This window comes from Schistocerca serialis, chromosome 1, assembly GCF_023864345.2.
Source record: "Schistocerca serialis cubense isolate TAMUIC-IGC-003099 chromosome 1, iqSchSeri2.2, whole genome shotgun sequence".
NCBI lineage: Eukaryota > Metazoa > Arthropoda > Insecta > Orthoptera > Acrididae > Schistocerca > Schistocerca serialis.
The window spans coordinates 801,267,246-801,283,989 of NC_064638.1; the positions used below are offsets into that span (position 1 = coordinate 801,267,246).

At 43.8% G+C, this 16,744-nt stretch overlaps 1 protein-coding gene across 1 annotated transcript in view; it reads left to right on the forward strand.

The window, feature by feature from the left end:
* LOC126434973 (ATP-dependent 6-phosphofructokinase-like) overlaps nt 1-16,744 on the forward strand; it is a 439,746-nt gene that overhangs the window by 137,669 nt on the left and 285,333 nt on the right. Inside the window, exons 5-6 of the mRNA XM_050090461.1 lie at nt 7,710-7,818; nt 7,913-8,101. Coding sequence (XP_049946418.1) covers nt 7,710-7,818; nt 7,913-8,101 — 298 coding nt within the window. The remainder of the gene's footprint in view (nt 1-7,709; nt 7,819-7,912; nt 8,102-16,744) is intronic.

Consider the following 16,744-nt stretch of genomic DNA (forward strand, 5'->3'; position numbering starts at 1 on the left):
ACAACAAAGAAATCCTCCTTGCACTTTTTAATGCCTTTTGGGCATCAGGTCACTTTCCTGACTCGTGGCGTGAGGCAGTTTTAATTTCTTTCTTAAAACATGGGAGAGACCACACGAGTAGCCCGAGTAGCTACCGTAGTGTTACCCTTACTAGTTGCACGGGAAAGACCTTGGAGTGGACGGTCAACCCCTGCCTTGTCTGGATGTTAGAATCCTGGCAACTCCGTAGTCGCTTTCAATGTGGGTTCAGGAGGTTTTGTTCCACCATCGATAACCTTGCCCTCCTGGAGGTGGCTATACAACAAGCTTTCCTATGCCGTCATCACCTTCTAGGTGTATTTTTCGACATCAAGAAGGCCTACAATACCACTTGGAGGCGTCTCATCCTGGAGCAGCTTCACGAATGGGGTTTTCGTGGTTGTCTTCCTCTTTTTATTCAGTCTGTCCTCTCACCACAATATTTTAGATTTGTGTTTATTAAACTTATGGAAAACTGTTACAAACTTATGCACCAACCCAAATATGCCTTGGATGTAAATTTTTTGAGTTAATCTTCTTTCTGTCTTCTCCAAATTATTTAACTTTGTCTGTATTTATGAAGTGACATTCTGAGGCATAAAGACATCTGGTTTTAATCGACAATATGTAGTACTCCAATTTTATAATAATGAATAAGGAGTTTTTTTTGTACATGTTTGTTACGCCATTTCCATTTCTGGTTCTGTTTATGTTAGCTGGTCATTATTATTATCATTATTGTTATTGTCATTGTATGTACATTCACAAGTATGTATATAATGAATTTACAAATCAATTTTTAAACTTGACAATCAGATCACAGTCACGTCATGCAAGTGTTTCAGACCATATTTAAAGGTGTGGCACAGACAGTTCTCCATAATGTTTCTATCTGTTCCTCCACATTACACTTGCATGCACTTCTTTCACAATAACATCACTGCTTCAGAGTGTGGCCACATCCCTCTTGTCTCTTTCGGATGTGATTGTATCTTGACCATTTGTGATGGGGAAATCTCTGCCATCTTTGTCATTAGGTTTTGAATTAGGTGGGCCTTTTGACATGGATGTTCCTCCAGTGTTCTTTCCACTTCTCAACAATGTAAAAAATGTTTGCAGTCTGAAGAATGATGGAAAGTGATTTGCATGACTTTGGCATATAGCTGATGGATTCTGGAAACCACTACATAAATATGAATTCTAATGTGACATTATCTTCTTCAGAATTTGCACCTTATCACCTTTTCTTCTGAAATCTTAAGGGGCTTACCTGTTGAGATCTGGAGGGTCATCAGTGGAGAGAACATGGAACCACTCAGTGGGAGTAGATCTTTTTTTTTTGGTCATCAGTCTACTGACTGGTTTGATGCGGCCCGCCACAAATTCCTTTCCTGTGCTAACCTCTTCATCTCAGAGTAGCACTTGCAACCTACGTCCTCAATTATTTGCTTGACGTATTCCATTCTTTGTCTTCCTCTACAGTTTTTGCCCTCTACAGCTCCCTCTAGTACCATGGAAGTCATTCCCTCATGTCTTAGCAGATGTCCTATCATCCTGTCCCTTCTCCCTATCAGTGTTTTCCACATATTCCTTTCCTCTCCGATTCTGCGTAGAACCTCCTCATTCCTTACCTTATTAGTCCATCTAATTTTCAACATTCGTCTATAGCACCACATCTCAAATGCTCCGATTCTCTTCTGTTCCGGTTTTCCCACAGTCCATGTTTCACTACCGTACAATGCTGTACTCCAGACATACATCCTCAGAAATTTCTTCCTCAAATTAAGGCCGGTATTTGATATTAGTAGATGTCTCTTGGCCAGAAATGCCTTTTTTGCCATAGCGAGTCCGCTTTTGATGTCCTCCTTGCTCTGTCCATCATTGGTTATTTTACTGCCTAGGTAGCAGAATTCCTTAACTTCATTGACTTTGTGACCATCAATCCTGATGTTAAGTTTCTCGCTGTTCTCATTTCTACTACTTCTCATTACCTTCGTCTTTCTCCGATTTACTCTCAAACCATACTGTGTACTCATTAGACTGTTCATTCCGTTCAGCAGATCATTTAATTCTTCTTCACTTTCACTCAGGATAGCAATGTCATCAGCGAATCGTATCATTGATATCCTTTCACCTTGTATTTTAATTCCACTCCTGAACCTTTCTTTTATTTGCATCATTGCTTCCTCGATGTAGAGATTGAAGAGTAGGGGTGAAAGGCTACAGCCTTGTCTTACACCCTTCTTAATACGAGCACTTCGTTCTGGATCGTCCACTCTTATTATTCCCTCTTGGTTGTTGTACATATTGTATATGACCCGTCTCTCCCTATAGCTTACCCCTACTTTTTTCAGAATCTCGAACAGCTTGCACCATTTTATATTGTCGAACGCTTTTTCCAGGTCGACAAATCCTATGAAAGTGTCTTGATTTTTCTTTAGCCTTGCTTCCATTTCTAGCCGTAACGTCCGAATTGCCTCTCTTGTCCCCTTACCTTTCCTAAAGCCAAACTGATCGTCACCTAGCACATTCTCAGTTTTCTTTTCCATTCGTCTGTATATTATTCTTGTAAGCAGCTTCGATGCATGAGCTGAACGTGAATAGTTGTTTTGTTGCCACTTCCCCCAATGATTTTAGAAATTCTGATGGAATGTTATCTATCCCTTCTGCCTTATTTGACCGTAAGTCCTCCAAAGCTCTTTTAAATTCTGATTCTAATACTGGATCCCCTATCTCTTCTAAATCGACTCCTGTTTCTTCTTCTATCACATCAGACAAATCTTCACCCTCATAGAGGCTTTCAATGTATTCTTTCCACCTATCTGCTCTCTCCTCTGCATTTAACAGTGGAATTCCCGTTGCACCCTTAATGTTACCACCGTTGCTTTTAATGTCACCAAAGGTTGTTTTGACTTTCCTGTATGCTGAGTCCATCCTTCCGACAATCATATCTTTTTTGATGTCTTCATATTTTTCCTGCAGCCATTTCGTCTTAGCTTCCCTGCACTTCCTATTTATTTCATTTCTCAGCGACTTGTATTTCTGTATTCCTGATTTTCTGGAACATGTTTGTACTTCCTCCTTTCATCAATCAACTGAAGTATTTCTTCTGTTACCCATGGTTTCTTCGCAGCTACCTTCTTTGTACCTATGTTTTCCTTCCCAACTTCTGTGATGGCCCTTTTTAGAGATGTCCGTTCCTCTTCAACTGTACTGCCTACTGCGCTATTCCTTATTGCTGTATCTATAGCGTTAGAGAACTTCAAACGTATCTCGTCATTCCTTAGTACTTCCGTATCCCACTTCTTTGCTTATTGATTCTTCCTGACTAATGTCTTGAACTTCAGCCTACTCTTCATCACTACTATATTTTGATCTGAGTCTATATCTGCTCCTGGGTACGCTTTACAATCCAGTATCTGATTTCGGAATCTCTGTCTGACCATGATGTAATCTAATTGAAATCTTCCCGTATCTCCCGGCCTTTTCCAAGTATACCTCCTCCTCTTGTGATTCTTGAACAGGGTATTCGCTATTACTAGCTGAAGCTTGTTACAGAACTCAATTAGTCTTTCTCCTCTTTCATTCCTGGTCCCAAGCCCGTATTCCCCTGTAACCTTTCCTTCTACTCCTTCCCCTACAACTGCATTCCAGTCGCCCATGACTATTAGATTTTCGTCCCGCTTTACATGCTGCATTACCCTTTCAATATCCTCATACACTTTCTCTATCTGTTCATCTTCAGCGTGCGACGTCGGCATGTATACCTGAACTATCGTTGTCGGTGTTTGTCTGCTGTCGATTCTGATTAGAACAACCTGGTCACTGAACTGTTCACAGTAACACACCCTCTGCCCTACCTTCCTATTCATAACGAATCCTACACCTGTTATACCATTTTCTGCTGCTGTTGATATTACCTGATACTCATCTGACCAGAAATCCTTGTCTTCCTTCCACTTCACTTCACTGACCCCTACTATATCTAGATTGAGCCTTTGCATTTCCCTTTTCAGATTTTCTAGTTTCCCTACCACGTTCAAGCTTCTGACATTCCACGCCCCGACTCGTAGAACGTTATCCTTTCGTTGATTATTCAATCTTTTTCTCATGGTAACCTCCCCCTTGGCAGTCCCCTCCCGGAGATTCGAATGGGGGACTATTCCGGAATATTTTGCCAATGGAGAGATCATCATGACACTTCTTCAAATACAGGCCACATGTCCTGTGGATACACGTTACGTGTCTTTAATGCAGTGGTTTCCATTGCCTTCTGCATCCTCATGTCGTTGATCATTGCGGATTCTTCCGCCTTTAGGGGCAATTTCCCACCCTTAGGACAAGAGAGTGCCCTGAACCTCTATCTGCTCCTCCACCCTCTTTGACAAGGCCGTTGGCAGAATGAGGCTGACTTCTTATGCCGGAAGTCTTCGGCCGCCAATGCTGATTATTTATCAAAATTTAGGCAGTGGCGGGGATCGAACCCGGGACTGAAGACGTTTTGATTATGAATCAAAGACGGTACCCCTAGACCATGGGTACGCAGCCAGTAATATACCTCACGGACTTATTTGGACATATAGCTATCTAAGATGTGGGTGTTCTTCCTTCTCCATTGGTGCACTATATTTAGTAACTAAATACACAAGTAAAATTGCAGCATATAGTGGGTTATCCGTATATACTCTCCAGCTGTTTCCTGATATTTTGTAGAGAGAATTTGCTGTTGAACAAAACTGCTTCAACAGATTCCTATACTGCTGCTTAAATGGCATTGTTCAGTTGAGACTGACTCCTGGATATTTAGGGTCATGGTTTTGGAAAACTTAGACTGCATAAAACAATGTGTATAACTTCCTGTGTACCTCATTACTATGGAAATGGAGTGCTGTTACCTCTATTTTACTTGGGTTTGGCTGGAGTCTCTATTTGCAAAAGGGGGGGGGGGGGCAGAAAAAAACCACCAAATTTTGAGATGATGGTAGAAGTTGCCAGAATACTTGTCACTCACAACTCACTCATTTACTTAAGAACAAAATTTTTACGTCACTGAGTTGGACTTTTAAAGTAACTCATTGCACCATCCATTCATTTCATGAGTTCGAGAAAGTTCTCTGTAATTTCTGTGGGACTGTGGACCAAATCACACTGCAAGAAATCTGGAAAATGCCTTTTCAGAGTTCAAATTTCTGTCAGATTACTCAATGGTCAGTCCAAATGCCCCAATTTTTGTAACTCAGACTCACAAAATTCGTGCATGCATCCACAGTTTCGCTGTAGCATGCACCCATCACCCATCAGGAACTTATTCTGGAGTTGCGTGTGCTTTCCTACACCCAATAGTTATTTAGCAGTAGCATCCTAAATGTGACATAATCAGTAAATGCTGTTACTTTTGATTTGCTCATGTCTACACACCTCCATCAAGCTGCTGTGTTATGAACTTGACATTTACCACATCAGGCATGCCCTCCCACGGCCGTCAGTAGTTCCAATGGAATATTGTCTAATCCGGGGGCCTTGTTTCGACTCAGGTCTTTCAGTGCTCTGTCAAACTCTTCACGCAGTATCGTATCTCCCATTTCATCTTCATCTACATCCTCTTCCATTTCCATAACATTGTCCTCAAGTACATCGCCCTTGTATAGACCCTCTATATACTCCTTCCACCTTTCTGCTTTCCCTTCTTTGCTTAGAACTGGGTTGCCATCTGAGCTCTTGATATTCATACAAGTCGTTCTCTTATCTCCAAAGGTCTCTTTAACTTTCCTGTAGGCGGTATCTATCTTACCCCTAGTGAGATAGGCCTCTACATCCTTACATTTGTCCTCTAGCCATCCCTGCTTAGCCATTTTGCACTTCCTGTCGATCTCATTTTTGAGACATTTGTATTCCTTTTTGCCTGTTTCACTTACTGCATTTTTATATTTTCTCCTTTCATCAATTAAATTCAATATTTCTTCTGTTACCCAAGGATTTCTACTAGCCCTCGTCTTTTTACCTACTTGATCCTCTGCTGCCTTCACTACTTCATCCCTCAAAGCTACCCATTCTTCTTCTACTGTATTTATTTCCCCCATTCCTGTCAATTGCTCCCTTATGCTCTCCCTGAATCTCTGTACAACCTCTGGTTCTTTTGGTTTATCCAGGTCCCATCTCCTTAAATTCCCACCTTTTTGCAGTTTCTTCAGTTTTAATCTACAGGTCATAACCAATAGATTGTGGTCAGAGTCCACATCTGCCCCTGGAAATGTCTTACAATTTAAAACCTGGTTCCTAAATCTCTGTCTTACCATTATATAATCTATCTGATACCTTTTAGTATCTCCAGGATTCTTCCATGTATACAACCTTCTATCATGATTCTTAAACCAAGTGTTAGCTATGATTAAGTTGTGCTCTGTGCAAAATTCAATCAGGCTGCTTCCTCTTTCATTTCTTAGCCCCAATCCATATTCACCTACTACGTTTCCTTCTCTCCCTTTTCCTACACTCGAATTCCAGTCACCTATGAGTATTAAATTTTCGTCTCCCTTCACTATTTGAATAATTTCTTTTATTTCATCATACATTTCTTCAATTTCTTCGTCATCTGCAGAGCTAGTTGGCATATAAACTTGTACTACTGTAGTAGGTGTGGGCTTCGTATCTATCTTGGCCACAATAATGCGTTCACTATGCTGTTTGTAGTAGCTTACCCGCATTCCTATTTTCCTATTCATTATTAAACCTACTCCTGCATTACCCCTATTTGATTTTGTGTTTATAACCCTGTAGTCACCTGACCAGAAGTCTTGTTCCTCCTGCCACCGAACTTCACTAATTCCCACTATATCTAACTTCAACCTATCCATTTCCCTTTTAAAATTTTCTAACCTACCTGCCCGATTAAGGGATCTGACATTCCACGCTCCGATCCGTAGAACGCCAGTTTTCTTTCTCCTGATAACGACATCCTCTTGAGTAGTCCCTGCCCGGAGATCCGAATGGGGGACAATTTGACCTCCGGAGTATTTTACCCAAGAGGACGCCATCATCATGTAATCATACAGTAGAGCTGCATGCCCTCGGGAAAAATTACGGCTGTAGTTTCCCCTTGCTTTCAGCCGTTCGCAGTACCAGCACAGCAAGGCCGTTTTGGTTATTGTTACAAGGCCGGATCAGTCAATCATCCAGACTGTTGCCCTTGCAACTACTGAAAAGGCTGCTGCCCCTCTTCAGGAACCACACGTTTGTCTGGCCTCTCAACAGATACCCCTCCGTTGTGGTTGCACCTACGGCACGGCTATCTGTATCGCTGAGGCATGCAAGCCTCCCCACCAACGGCAAGGTCCATGGTTCATGGGGGGGGATCTTCATGGTGGAGCCTCTAATAGAGACTCAGCTTTGGTTGCTTGTCTTAAATTTTATTGAAAGTGTTAGAGAGATGGCCAGCAATCCAATCTGTGTTCCACACCAACCACACTTTTATAATAATGTTTGCTGTTATGAAGTGTTATGTCACATAATATCTAAAAAATAAACGAAAAAACTAAAAAAGACTTGTTATTTAATGGTTCTATAACAAGTTTTTTTGAGTCTTTAATGGTGTGAGATGGATTTCATGTATTATGTTTCTTCTTTCTATTGATAAGCATTAAAGAATTGCAGTTAAGTAAAATCTGACGTTTAAGCTATTCTTTTTTGTTCAGATATCTGGCAATTGTAACTGCAATGGCATCAGAAGCTGACCTCGTTTTTGTGCCTGAAGATCCACAACCGACTGACTGGCCTCAAACACTCTGCAAGAAACTGTCACTGGTATTTGGGATATTGATAATGCCGCCATTATTGAAACAAATATTTCCCATAATATGAGATAATTATTATTTTCGTTTTCACTTTTTCATGACAGGAACGAGCGTCTGGACAGAGACTGAATATTATAATTGTTGCTGAAGGAGCAGTAGATCGTGATGGTGAACCAATAACAGCTGATAAAGTGAAAGATGTTCTTGAGGAAAACTTGCATCAAGATACACGAGTCACTGTGCTTGGACATGTACAGAGAGGTGGAAATGCATCTGCATTTGACAGAGTCCTAGTGAGTATATGGGAAATTCTGATATGGGGAACACTGCTATTCTTGTCCTGTTATGTCTAATACTTATGTCATAATTCCACAAATTCTTCATTTTCAGAATGTTTAAAATGTTTTAGTTGCTCAATGTAGAGACAAACAAAATTTCCTTTATCTCTAGCATTAGTCAACATTTACTTGTTCAGTCATGTCTAGCTACATTCGAGGTCTGTTCAAAAATTTCCAGAACTTAGTCCACAAAATTTTTCTGTGTGTAACTTTTACTTTTTGTGCATGGTCTCCTTCAAAGTACTCTCCTCCACAATTGATACAATGTTCACAGTGCTGTTTCCACTTTCGGAAGCTGTCTTGGAATGCCTGTTGCTGGATTGCATGAAGTGCCATCTGTGCATTATCATGCAAATATTAGTCTTCTCATCGGGATTTCATCTGCGGGGGGAAGGGGGGGGGGGGGGTGGGGGAAAGGGTCTGTGGGGGCCAGGTCTGGAGAGTACCCTACAGCACAGATTCTGAGGCTCTTCCTAGCCTTGACTCAGGAGCTGTGGCACTAACTTGGTGGCAACATGGTGCATTCCAAGTTGCTGTGTCAGGATTTTATTATGTTACATTGTTCTGTAATCTCGTGGACATTCAGTCTTTGATTGTCATGCACAATTTTGTTGATATTCCTGACATGTACGTTGTCGGTAGATGTTGACATGCGTTCTCAATGAGGGTCATCTTTAACTTCCATCTGGCCATTTTTAAGCCATGTGAACCATTCATAACACTGAGTACCGTACAGCATAAGCACGCATCACCATAGGCTGCCTGCATCATTTGGTGTGGTTCTGTAAACGTTTTCTTGTGTTTCATGTAAAATTAATGCAGACACGTTGCTCCTCTAACTCTGTCACCTAGAAATTCACAAAATATGCGACACAGTGTTATCCTCAATAGAGCACTGAGCATTAACTAACAGACATACAAGAATGAAACTTCCAGCAGTTACACATTAAACACAGGTGTGTGCAGGGATGCCAACTGCATTTCGTTCCCACACACCATTGGCACAAATGTACGAATGTCCTGGAGCTTTTTCAACAGACCTTGTATGTTGTTAAAGCTTCTACTGTGGACTCATATATCAGATAAAAGTATTCATGTTATAATAATAAGTTAGATGCAAGATTCATTTACCATTTGTTTGATATGTTATCATTGCATCAAATAGCATATGGGGTTTTACTGCCTGCTATGACATATTTTACATACTCAGGTATTTGATTTAGCAAAATATTAGCTGTGATTTCTCAGAAAAATTAGATACAGCAAAATTAAAAACGTGGTCAGATATTTTTTAAACAGATAACTTTGTTAAAGGCCACTATCACTGCTACCTACTTTCTCAAAAATAATGAATAAAGTTAATGTAAAAGATTAATAAACCTAATAGAAAACAATATTTGAATTTAAAAAAAATTAATATAACATACTTTTAAAATGGTGTAAAAAATAAAAGATAATTTCTCCTAGTCCGATACAGATTCATAACCCTATATAGATAGTCCTGAAAAATTGTGCTTGTGAATGTTTAGTAGCTATGACAATACTTGTAAAATTTAAAATGAAAAACATGAGAGTATGCAATAAATAGTTGATGCATGAATAGTTCACTTAGGTTACTAATATCAACTGATTTTTGTCAACAACAGCTATTCTCTATATTCCTTAATATTGTCTAGTGCATGCAGACCACATTTTTCCTTTAAAACTTGTAGGTATGGGGTATAAGTGGGTAATATAATACCGAATAATACAGCCATTACTAAAAACACTGATTTATCGTACTTGATGGCACAATGTATGCAGCACAAAAACAAAGAAAAGGGCGTCAAGACGTGGGTCTTACGCCCCAAAGAACATGGCAAAGAGAAATCAAACCTTCATAGCTGGTGACGGTTGATGTTTAACTACTTCTGTGAATGTTGCCACGTAGGGAGGGATCAGTGGTTTGTGTCGACCCGGCGAGGGGGGGCACGGGAGTGTGGAGATAATATGTGCTTGGTTGGGGGTACCTTGATGTTCCCGGCGTGGGGGGAGAGGTCTGAGAGAGGGGTAAAGAGCTTGATGGAGAGCTGTTGGTGTCACTAGTCTCGGGACGAATTGGACAGTGAATTTCGGGGTGAGAAACCTCGGAAGGGTGAGCCAGGAGTGCTGCAAGTTGCAGGGGGCCTAGAAGTGGGAGCGGCCAGGGGCGAAATAAGGGAGCTCGATTGTGAGATGTGAATGTGATTAGAGGAATCTATGTCCTTGACAGGAGGGGGAGGGGACATCGGCTCCACATACGCTGGTTTTACCCGGTGAAGTAAAGTGATACAGTGACTGGGTTGCCTTTGACCTCAATGCCTAACGTCTGGTCTGTGCGTTTAATAATTTTGTGTGGGCCAGTATAGGGAGGCTTTAGGGGAGTCCGCACTGTGTCGTCGTGGAGCATTACGTGTGTGCAGGTTTCCAATGTTTGCGGGATGTATGTGTGCAGAGTAGTGTGGCTGGAAGGGGGGGGGGAGTGGTAGGAGGTTTAGAGAAATGCAGTTTGACGCATTCAAGTAAGGTGGGTAGGTCGGAGAGTACGGGTTCAGGTGAGGGATTGACCAGTTCACCAGGTAAGATGAGTGTCTGCCCATACACGAACTTGGCAGTTGAGCCCTTCAAGTCTTCCTTGTAGGTGGTGCGGAGGCCAAGCAGTACGAATGGCAGTGCCTCTGTCCATAGCTTTCCGTGGCATCGAATCGCAGCTTTAGCATCCTGTGCCATCGCTCAACTAATCCATTGGATTGGGGGTGGAAAGCTGTGGTGTGAACATGGGCAATGCCGCAAACAGTGCAGAGCGAGTTGAACAATGTGGACTCGAACCGGCGACCTTGGTCAGTGCTGACGGTTGCAGGGGAACCAAAACGAGTGATCCACATGGAGAAGAATTCTCATGCTACAGTCTCTGCGGTAATTTTCGGCAGGGGCGCTGCTTCCACCCACCGTGTTGTCCTGAGAGGATGTACCTGTAGCCCTTGGAGGGGGGGAGGGGCCCCACTATGTCTATGTGGACATGTTGAATCTGGCTTGTGGGTGTAGGAAAACTATGCAGTGGGGGTATGGTGTGGCATGATATTTTGTTCTGTTGGCATGGTGTACAGTTGCGGGCCCACTCTTGGCAGCTACGCTTCATGTTGTGCCAAACAAGATGTTCCGTCACAAGTCTTGTGGATGTGCGGATGTCAGGGTGTGCTAAATTGTGGAGCTTGAGAAACACTTTGCGCTGTAAGGCGTGCAGGACGAATGGTCATAGGGTCCTGGTGGATTCGAGGTTTGGTATGCCGAAAAGTGACGTCTCCGTGTCCACTTGCGATAGGAAATCTGCGATGATGTTGTCGGCACCCCTGGTATACCGCACATCGGTGGTAAACTGTGATATGAAGTTGAATATCAAAAACGGCGTGGAGGCGGGGCTTTTGGGGGGTTCTGTACAGCAGTGGCTAACGGTTTGTGGTCCGTGAGTACATAGAGTCCTCGGCCCTCGATCTCTGGATGAAAATGTTTGATTGCCTCGTAGACCACGAATAGTTCATGATTGAAGGCGGAGTACTTCTTCTGTGCCTTGTTAAATTTCTTCAAGAAGAAACTCAGTGGGGAGGTAGATTTGCTGACCGTTTGGCTCAGGACGGCGCCTACCACATTTTTGCTAGCGTCTGTAGTTGTGAATACGAGGGCAGTTCAATAAGTAATGCAACACATTTTTTTTCTCGGCCAATTTTGGTTGAAAAAACCGGAAATTTCTTGTGGAATATTTTCAAACATTCCCGCTTCGTCTTGTGTAGTTTCATTGACTTCCGACAGGTGGCAGCGCTGTACGGAGCTGTTAAAATGGCGTCTGTAACGGATGTGCGTTGCAAACAACGGGCAGTGATCGAGTTTCTTTTGGCGGAAAACCAGGGCATCTCAGATATTCATAGGCGCTTGCAGAATGTCTACACTGATCTGGCAGTGGACAAAAGCACGGTGAGTCGTTGGGCAAAGCGTGTGTCATCATCGCCGCAAGGTCAAGCAAGACTGTCTGATCTCCCGCGTGCGGGCCGGCCGTGCACAGCTGTGACTCCTGCAATGGCGGAGCATGCGAACACACTCGTTCGAGATGATCGACGGATCACAATCAAACAATTCAGTGCTCAACTTGACATCTCTGTTGGTAGTGCTGTCTCAATTGTTCACCAGTTGGGATATTCAAAGGTTTGTTCCCGCTGGGTCCCTCGTTGTCTAACCGAACACCATAAAGAGCAAAGGAGAACCATCTGTGCGGAATTGCTTGCTCGTCATGTGGCTGAGGGTGACAATTTCTTGTCAAAGATTGTTACAGGCGATGAAACATGGGTTCATCACTTCGAACCTGAAACAAAACGGCAATCAATGGAGTGGCGCCACACCCACTCCCCTACCAAGAAAAAGTTTAAAGCCATACCCTCAGCCGGTAAAGTCATGGTTACAGTCTTCTGGGATGCTGAAGGGGTTATTCTGTTCGATGTCCTTCCCCATGGTCAAATGATCAACTCTGAAGTGTATTGTGCTACTCTTCAGAAATTGAAGAAACGACTTCAGCGTGTTCGTAGGCACAAAAATCTGAACGAACTTCTCCTTCTTCATGACAACGCAAGACCTCACACAAGTCTTCGTACCCGAGAGGAGCTCACAAAACTTCAGTGGACTGTTCTTCCTTATGCACCCTACAGCCCCGATCTCGCACCGTCAGATTTCCATATGTTTGGCCCAATGAAGGACGCAATCCGTGGGAGGCACTACGCGGATGATGAAGAAGTTATTGATGCAGTACGACGTTGGCTCCGACATCGACCAGTGGAATGATACCGTGCAGGCATACAGGCCCTCATTTCAAGGTGGCATAAGGCCGTAGCATTGAATGGAGATTACGTTGAAAAATAGTGTTGTGTAGCTAAAAGATTGGGGAATAACCTGGTGTATTTCAATGCTGAATAAAACAACCCCTGTTTCAGAAAAAAATGTGTTGCATTACTTATTGAACTGACCTCGTAGTTCTGCCTCCGGGTGAGGGTGAGCTATGGTAAACGCTGAGGCCAAAAGTTTTTTTAATTTCTCGAAAGCAGAGTTCATTTCTGCTGTCCAAGGGATGGGTCATGTGCCTGAAGTTAACAGTCCTGCGAGTGCTTCTGTAAGTGGAGCCTGAACTTCTGCCGCAGCAGGTAGGTGCTTCCTGTAATAGTGTATTGTTCCTAAGAAACGGTGAAATTCCTTGTAAGTAGTCGGATGTTGCATCTCTAACAATGGTTGCACTTTAGCGGGCGGGGGGTAATGCCCGCTGATGACACCACGAACCCTAGGAAGTCGACGGAGGTCCATGTACGTACAGCTTCTTATTGTTTGTTTCAATACCTGCTGCTTGCAAGGTGTCGAGTACAGTGCATGGGTCTTGTTGTTTTCTAGTGAAGGGCTGAACATGAGGATGTTGTCTAAATAGGCAAAACAGAAATAGAGGTGAAAGAGAACTTCATTTATGAATCGCTTCCAAGTCTGCACTGCGTTACGAAGACCAAAAGGCATGTAAGGGTAAGCAAAGAGGCCAAAAGGTGTGGTAGTGGCCGTCTTTTCAACATCTGCGGGTGCCGTAGGTATCCGATGATACACGTGTTTGCAGTCAATGACCGAAAAATAACTACAGTCGGACAGTGCGTGTGTAAAATTGGCTATGTTGGGTACAGGGTACTTGTCAAGAATAGTGCGGGCGTTGAGTAGTCTGTAGTCTCTGCACATTCTCTTGCTACCGTCTTTCTTATCTACGAATTTCTAGGGAAGATGTTTGCCATGCAGGGGTGACAAACACTTCCAGAGTCGGCGAAAAAAGTGCGTTATGCTTGCGTGTAGTGGCGGCCTTGTCTTTAGTTAGGCACAGGAGGCGTCGCTGGTGGTGAAGGAGTACGAGCCTCAACCGCAGTGTTGGAAACTGGCACTAGTGGCAATGTGACAACTGCCGTGCACGAGACATCACTATTTCTGCACGTGGTTGTCATGGTAATGGCTGAATGTTTACAAATATCCATGTCTGTGGGTTGCAGTTGTGCGGAGTCTGCCGAGGGAAAATTAGCACTGTGTGTGGGTGGAGAATCACTGTTTGCACACTGAATCGAGGCACTGGTACTAACCTTAGTATTGTGCTCTGTGATGCGTTGCTGTAGCATCTTGATGTGGTGTCTGGCGGCCGTAAGCTTAAGCATAACCTTTCCATGCGACGTTTGATCTTGTGCTGTTACTGTTGTAAACGTGTCCTCTTGTCTGTCTCAGCAAACAGTTTGTCACTTGTTTGCTGTAAAGTGGTGGAGAGCGAGTCACACAAACTTATTAGGTGGGAGTATGAACTCAAGTCGGTATCACACACACTCGCAGTGGCGCACTGGAAATGTTAGCCTGAGGGTTCGTGAAAAACAGTATCGTGCCCTATGTTAAGCGAAAGTACATGGTGTAAGAAAGTCATTGCCCAGAATCGGTTCTGGAGTGTCTACTGCCAGAAAAGTCCACATAAGCACGCACTTTGGGGAAAGGTGTACAGAAAATGATGTCGAGCCTACACACTTTAGACACGTAGCGTTGACTGCTTGTAACTGTGTACGGAGTGGTCGGATGTTTGCTGGTTTCCTCAACAGTGGTAGCAAAGACACGTCTGTGCCCGTGTTGATGAGGAAACAAATACCTGTTACACAGTCTTTGATGTACATGCGAGTGCACTTAGGGAGTGGCTCCTCTACTGAGTGGATGGACGGCTGGCGCTTGACTTTTTTGTTGCAGGTGGCGGTGCATAGACCGACCTGCGTGGTGCGTTTGGGTGGTAGCAAGGAGGGCTGCATCTCTTAGCGCCCGATCCAAACTTGGTATGGAAGTAGCAGAATGGGTAGTGTTGTGGTTGCTCTTGGGGCTCTGGATCATCGGAAGTGTTGAGACCAAGGGGAAGGGGCAGAGGTGGAGTAGTCGCTGCTGTTTGTGCGGCTTGCAGCTGGTTCAGCTGGCCCAGTGAGTTGTGTTTGGCATCTAAGTTGTGGCGTTGGCTGTGGCCTGCCGCTGGGGGAGGGGGGGGAGGGTGCGGGGGGGGGGGGGGGGGGAGAGGTTGTAGTGCAGGGGCATTGGCTGGGTGTGGAGTTCGCACTGGAGAGTGGAGTGCGCTTGGTCAGCAGCGCAGATGCGTTCTTCAGTTGATTGATCTGGCGATGGCAGTTTGGACAGAGAGAGGCAGCTTCCTGATCCATATCGACATGAGGGTGTCATTGGGCAGGGCCCGTTCGTTGACGAGCGGTCGTAAGCGTTGCCACAGCTGTGACAGAGTTTTGTCACCAAGATGCTCCTCGTAGATGAGGTTCTGAACCTTATCCGTTGATGTCTGGGTGACGCGTTCCAATATTATCTCCTTGGCAGTTGTGTATTTGTCTACCTGGGGGGGTGCGCTTACTAAATCAGGGATCAGGTCTACACGGTCATGGAGGTTGGTCAGCAGACAGATGAATCTTGAGTCATCATTGAGCAAATCATATTGAAAAGTTTGTTCTGTGAGAGCGAACCAGAATTCAGGGTGCTCTAGTGTGAACACTGGTAGTTTCGGTCGCCTCTCGGGTGGAGGCGGTTTGGAAGCAGCCAGTAGGTTAGATGCGGGCGTGGATGTCAGGTCCCATGTGAGGCCGGTGTGCTTGGTGGCACTGTAAGAACGGGTGGTTGGGTGGTAGGGTAACTCAGCGCAACGAAGCAGTCAACCAACGTGGCTGGCACAACACGTGTTGTGGTACATGGCTGAGCATTAGGGCAGCATTCACAATTGACGTTACTTGATCCCCTGGCGGAATAGTTCACTGTGCTCGACTGGAGCTGCGCATTACTAAGTGACCATGGTGCATTGTTTACAATGTTCACATGGCGTGTATAAAAAGAGGTTCCATGAACTGGTATGAAAAAGTCCTGAGGTACGTTCACTGGCGAAGGTATGGTAGCACTCGCATTATTAATGTAAATGCCTGACAAGTCGACAGAGGCGTTCGTGAACTGTGCAACTTGTTGCTGTGCCACGTTCGTGGAAGGATACTGTTGAAGTCTATTCGGGACAGAAGCAGGTCCATCTACGGAATTAACGCTGTCTGCTTGCACACTGTAATTAATGTTTCGTTGCACTGATGTAGATGTAGGAGGGGTTGTTCCGCTGGTGGGATTCATATTTCGGCGTAATGTGAGGGAAGTATGGCATCATAAAACCAGAGTCACTTGGATTGTTCTCTAGGTTATGTACTTGATGGCACAATGTATACAGCACAAAAACAAAGAAAAGGGCCCCAAGATGCGGGTCTCTGCTTGATGCTCCAAAGAACATGGCAAAGAGAAATCAAACCTTTGTAGCTTGTGACAGTTGATGTTTAACTACTTCTGTGAATGTTGCCACATAGGTATTACAAATTCACAAGCATAAATTTTCAGGACTGTCTGTATGGGATAAGGAATCTGAATGGGGGTAGTATAAACTATATTGTACTATTCAGCCCATTTTAAACATTTGTTATATTAAAAGGATTTTTAATTTGAATATATATTTACTGATCTTTAGTCTGTGTG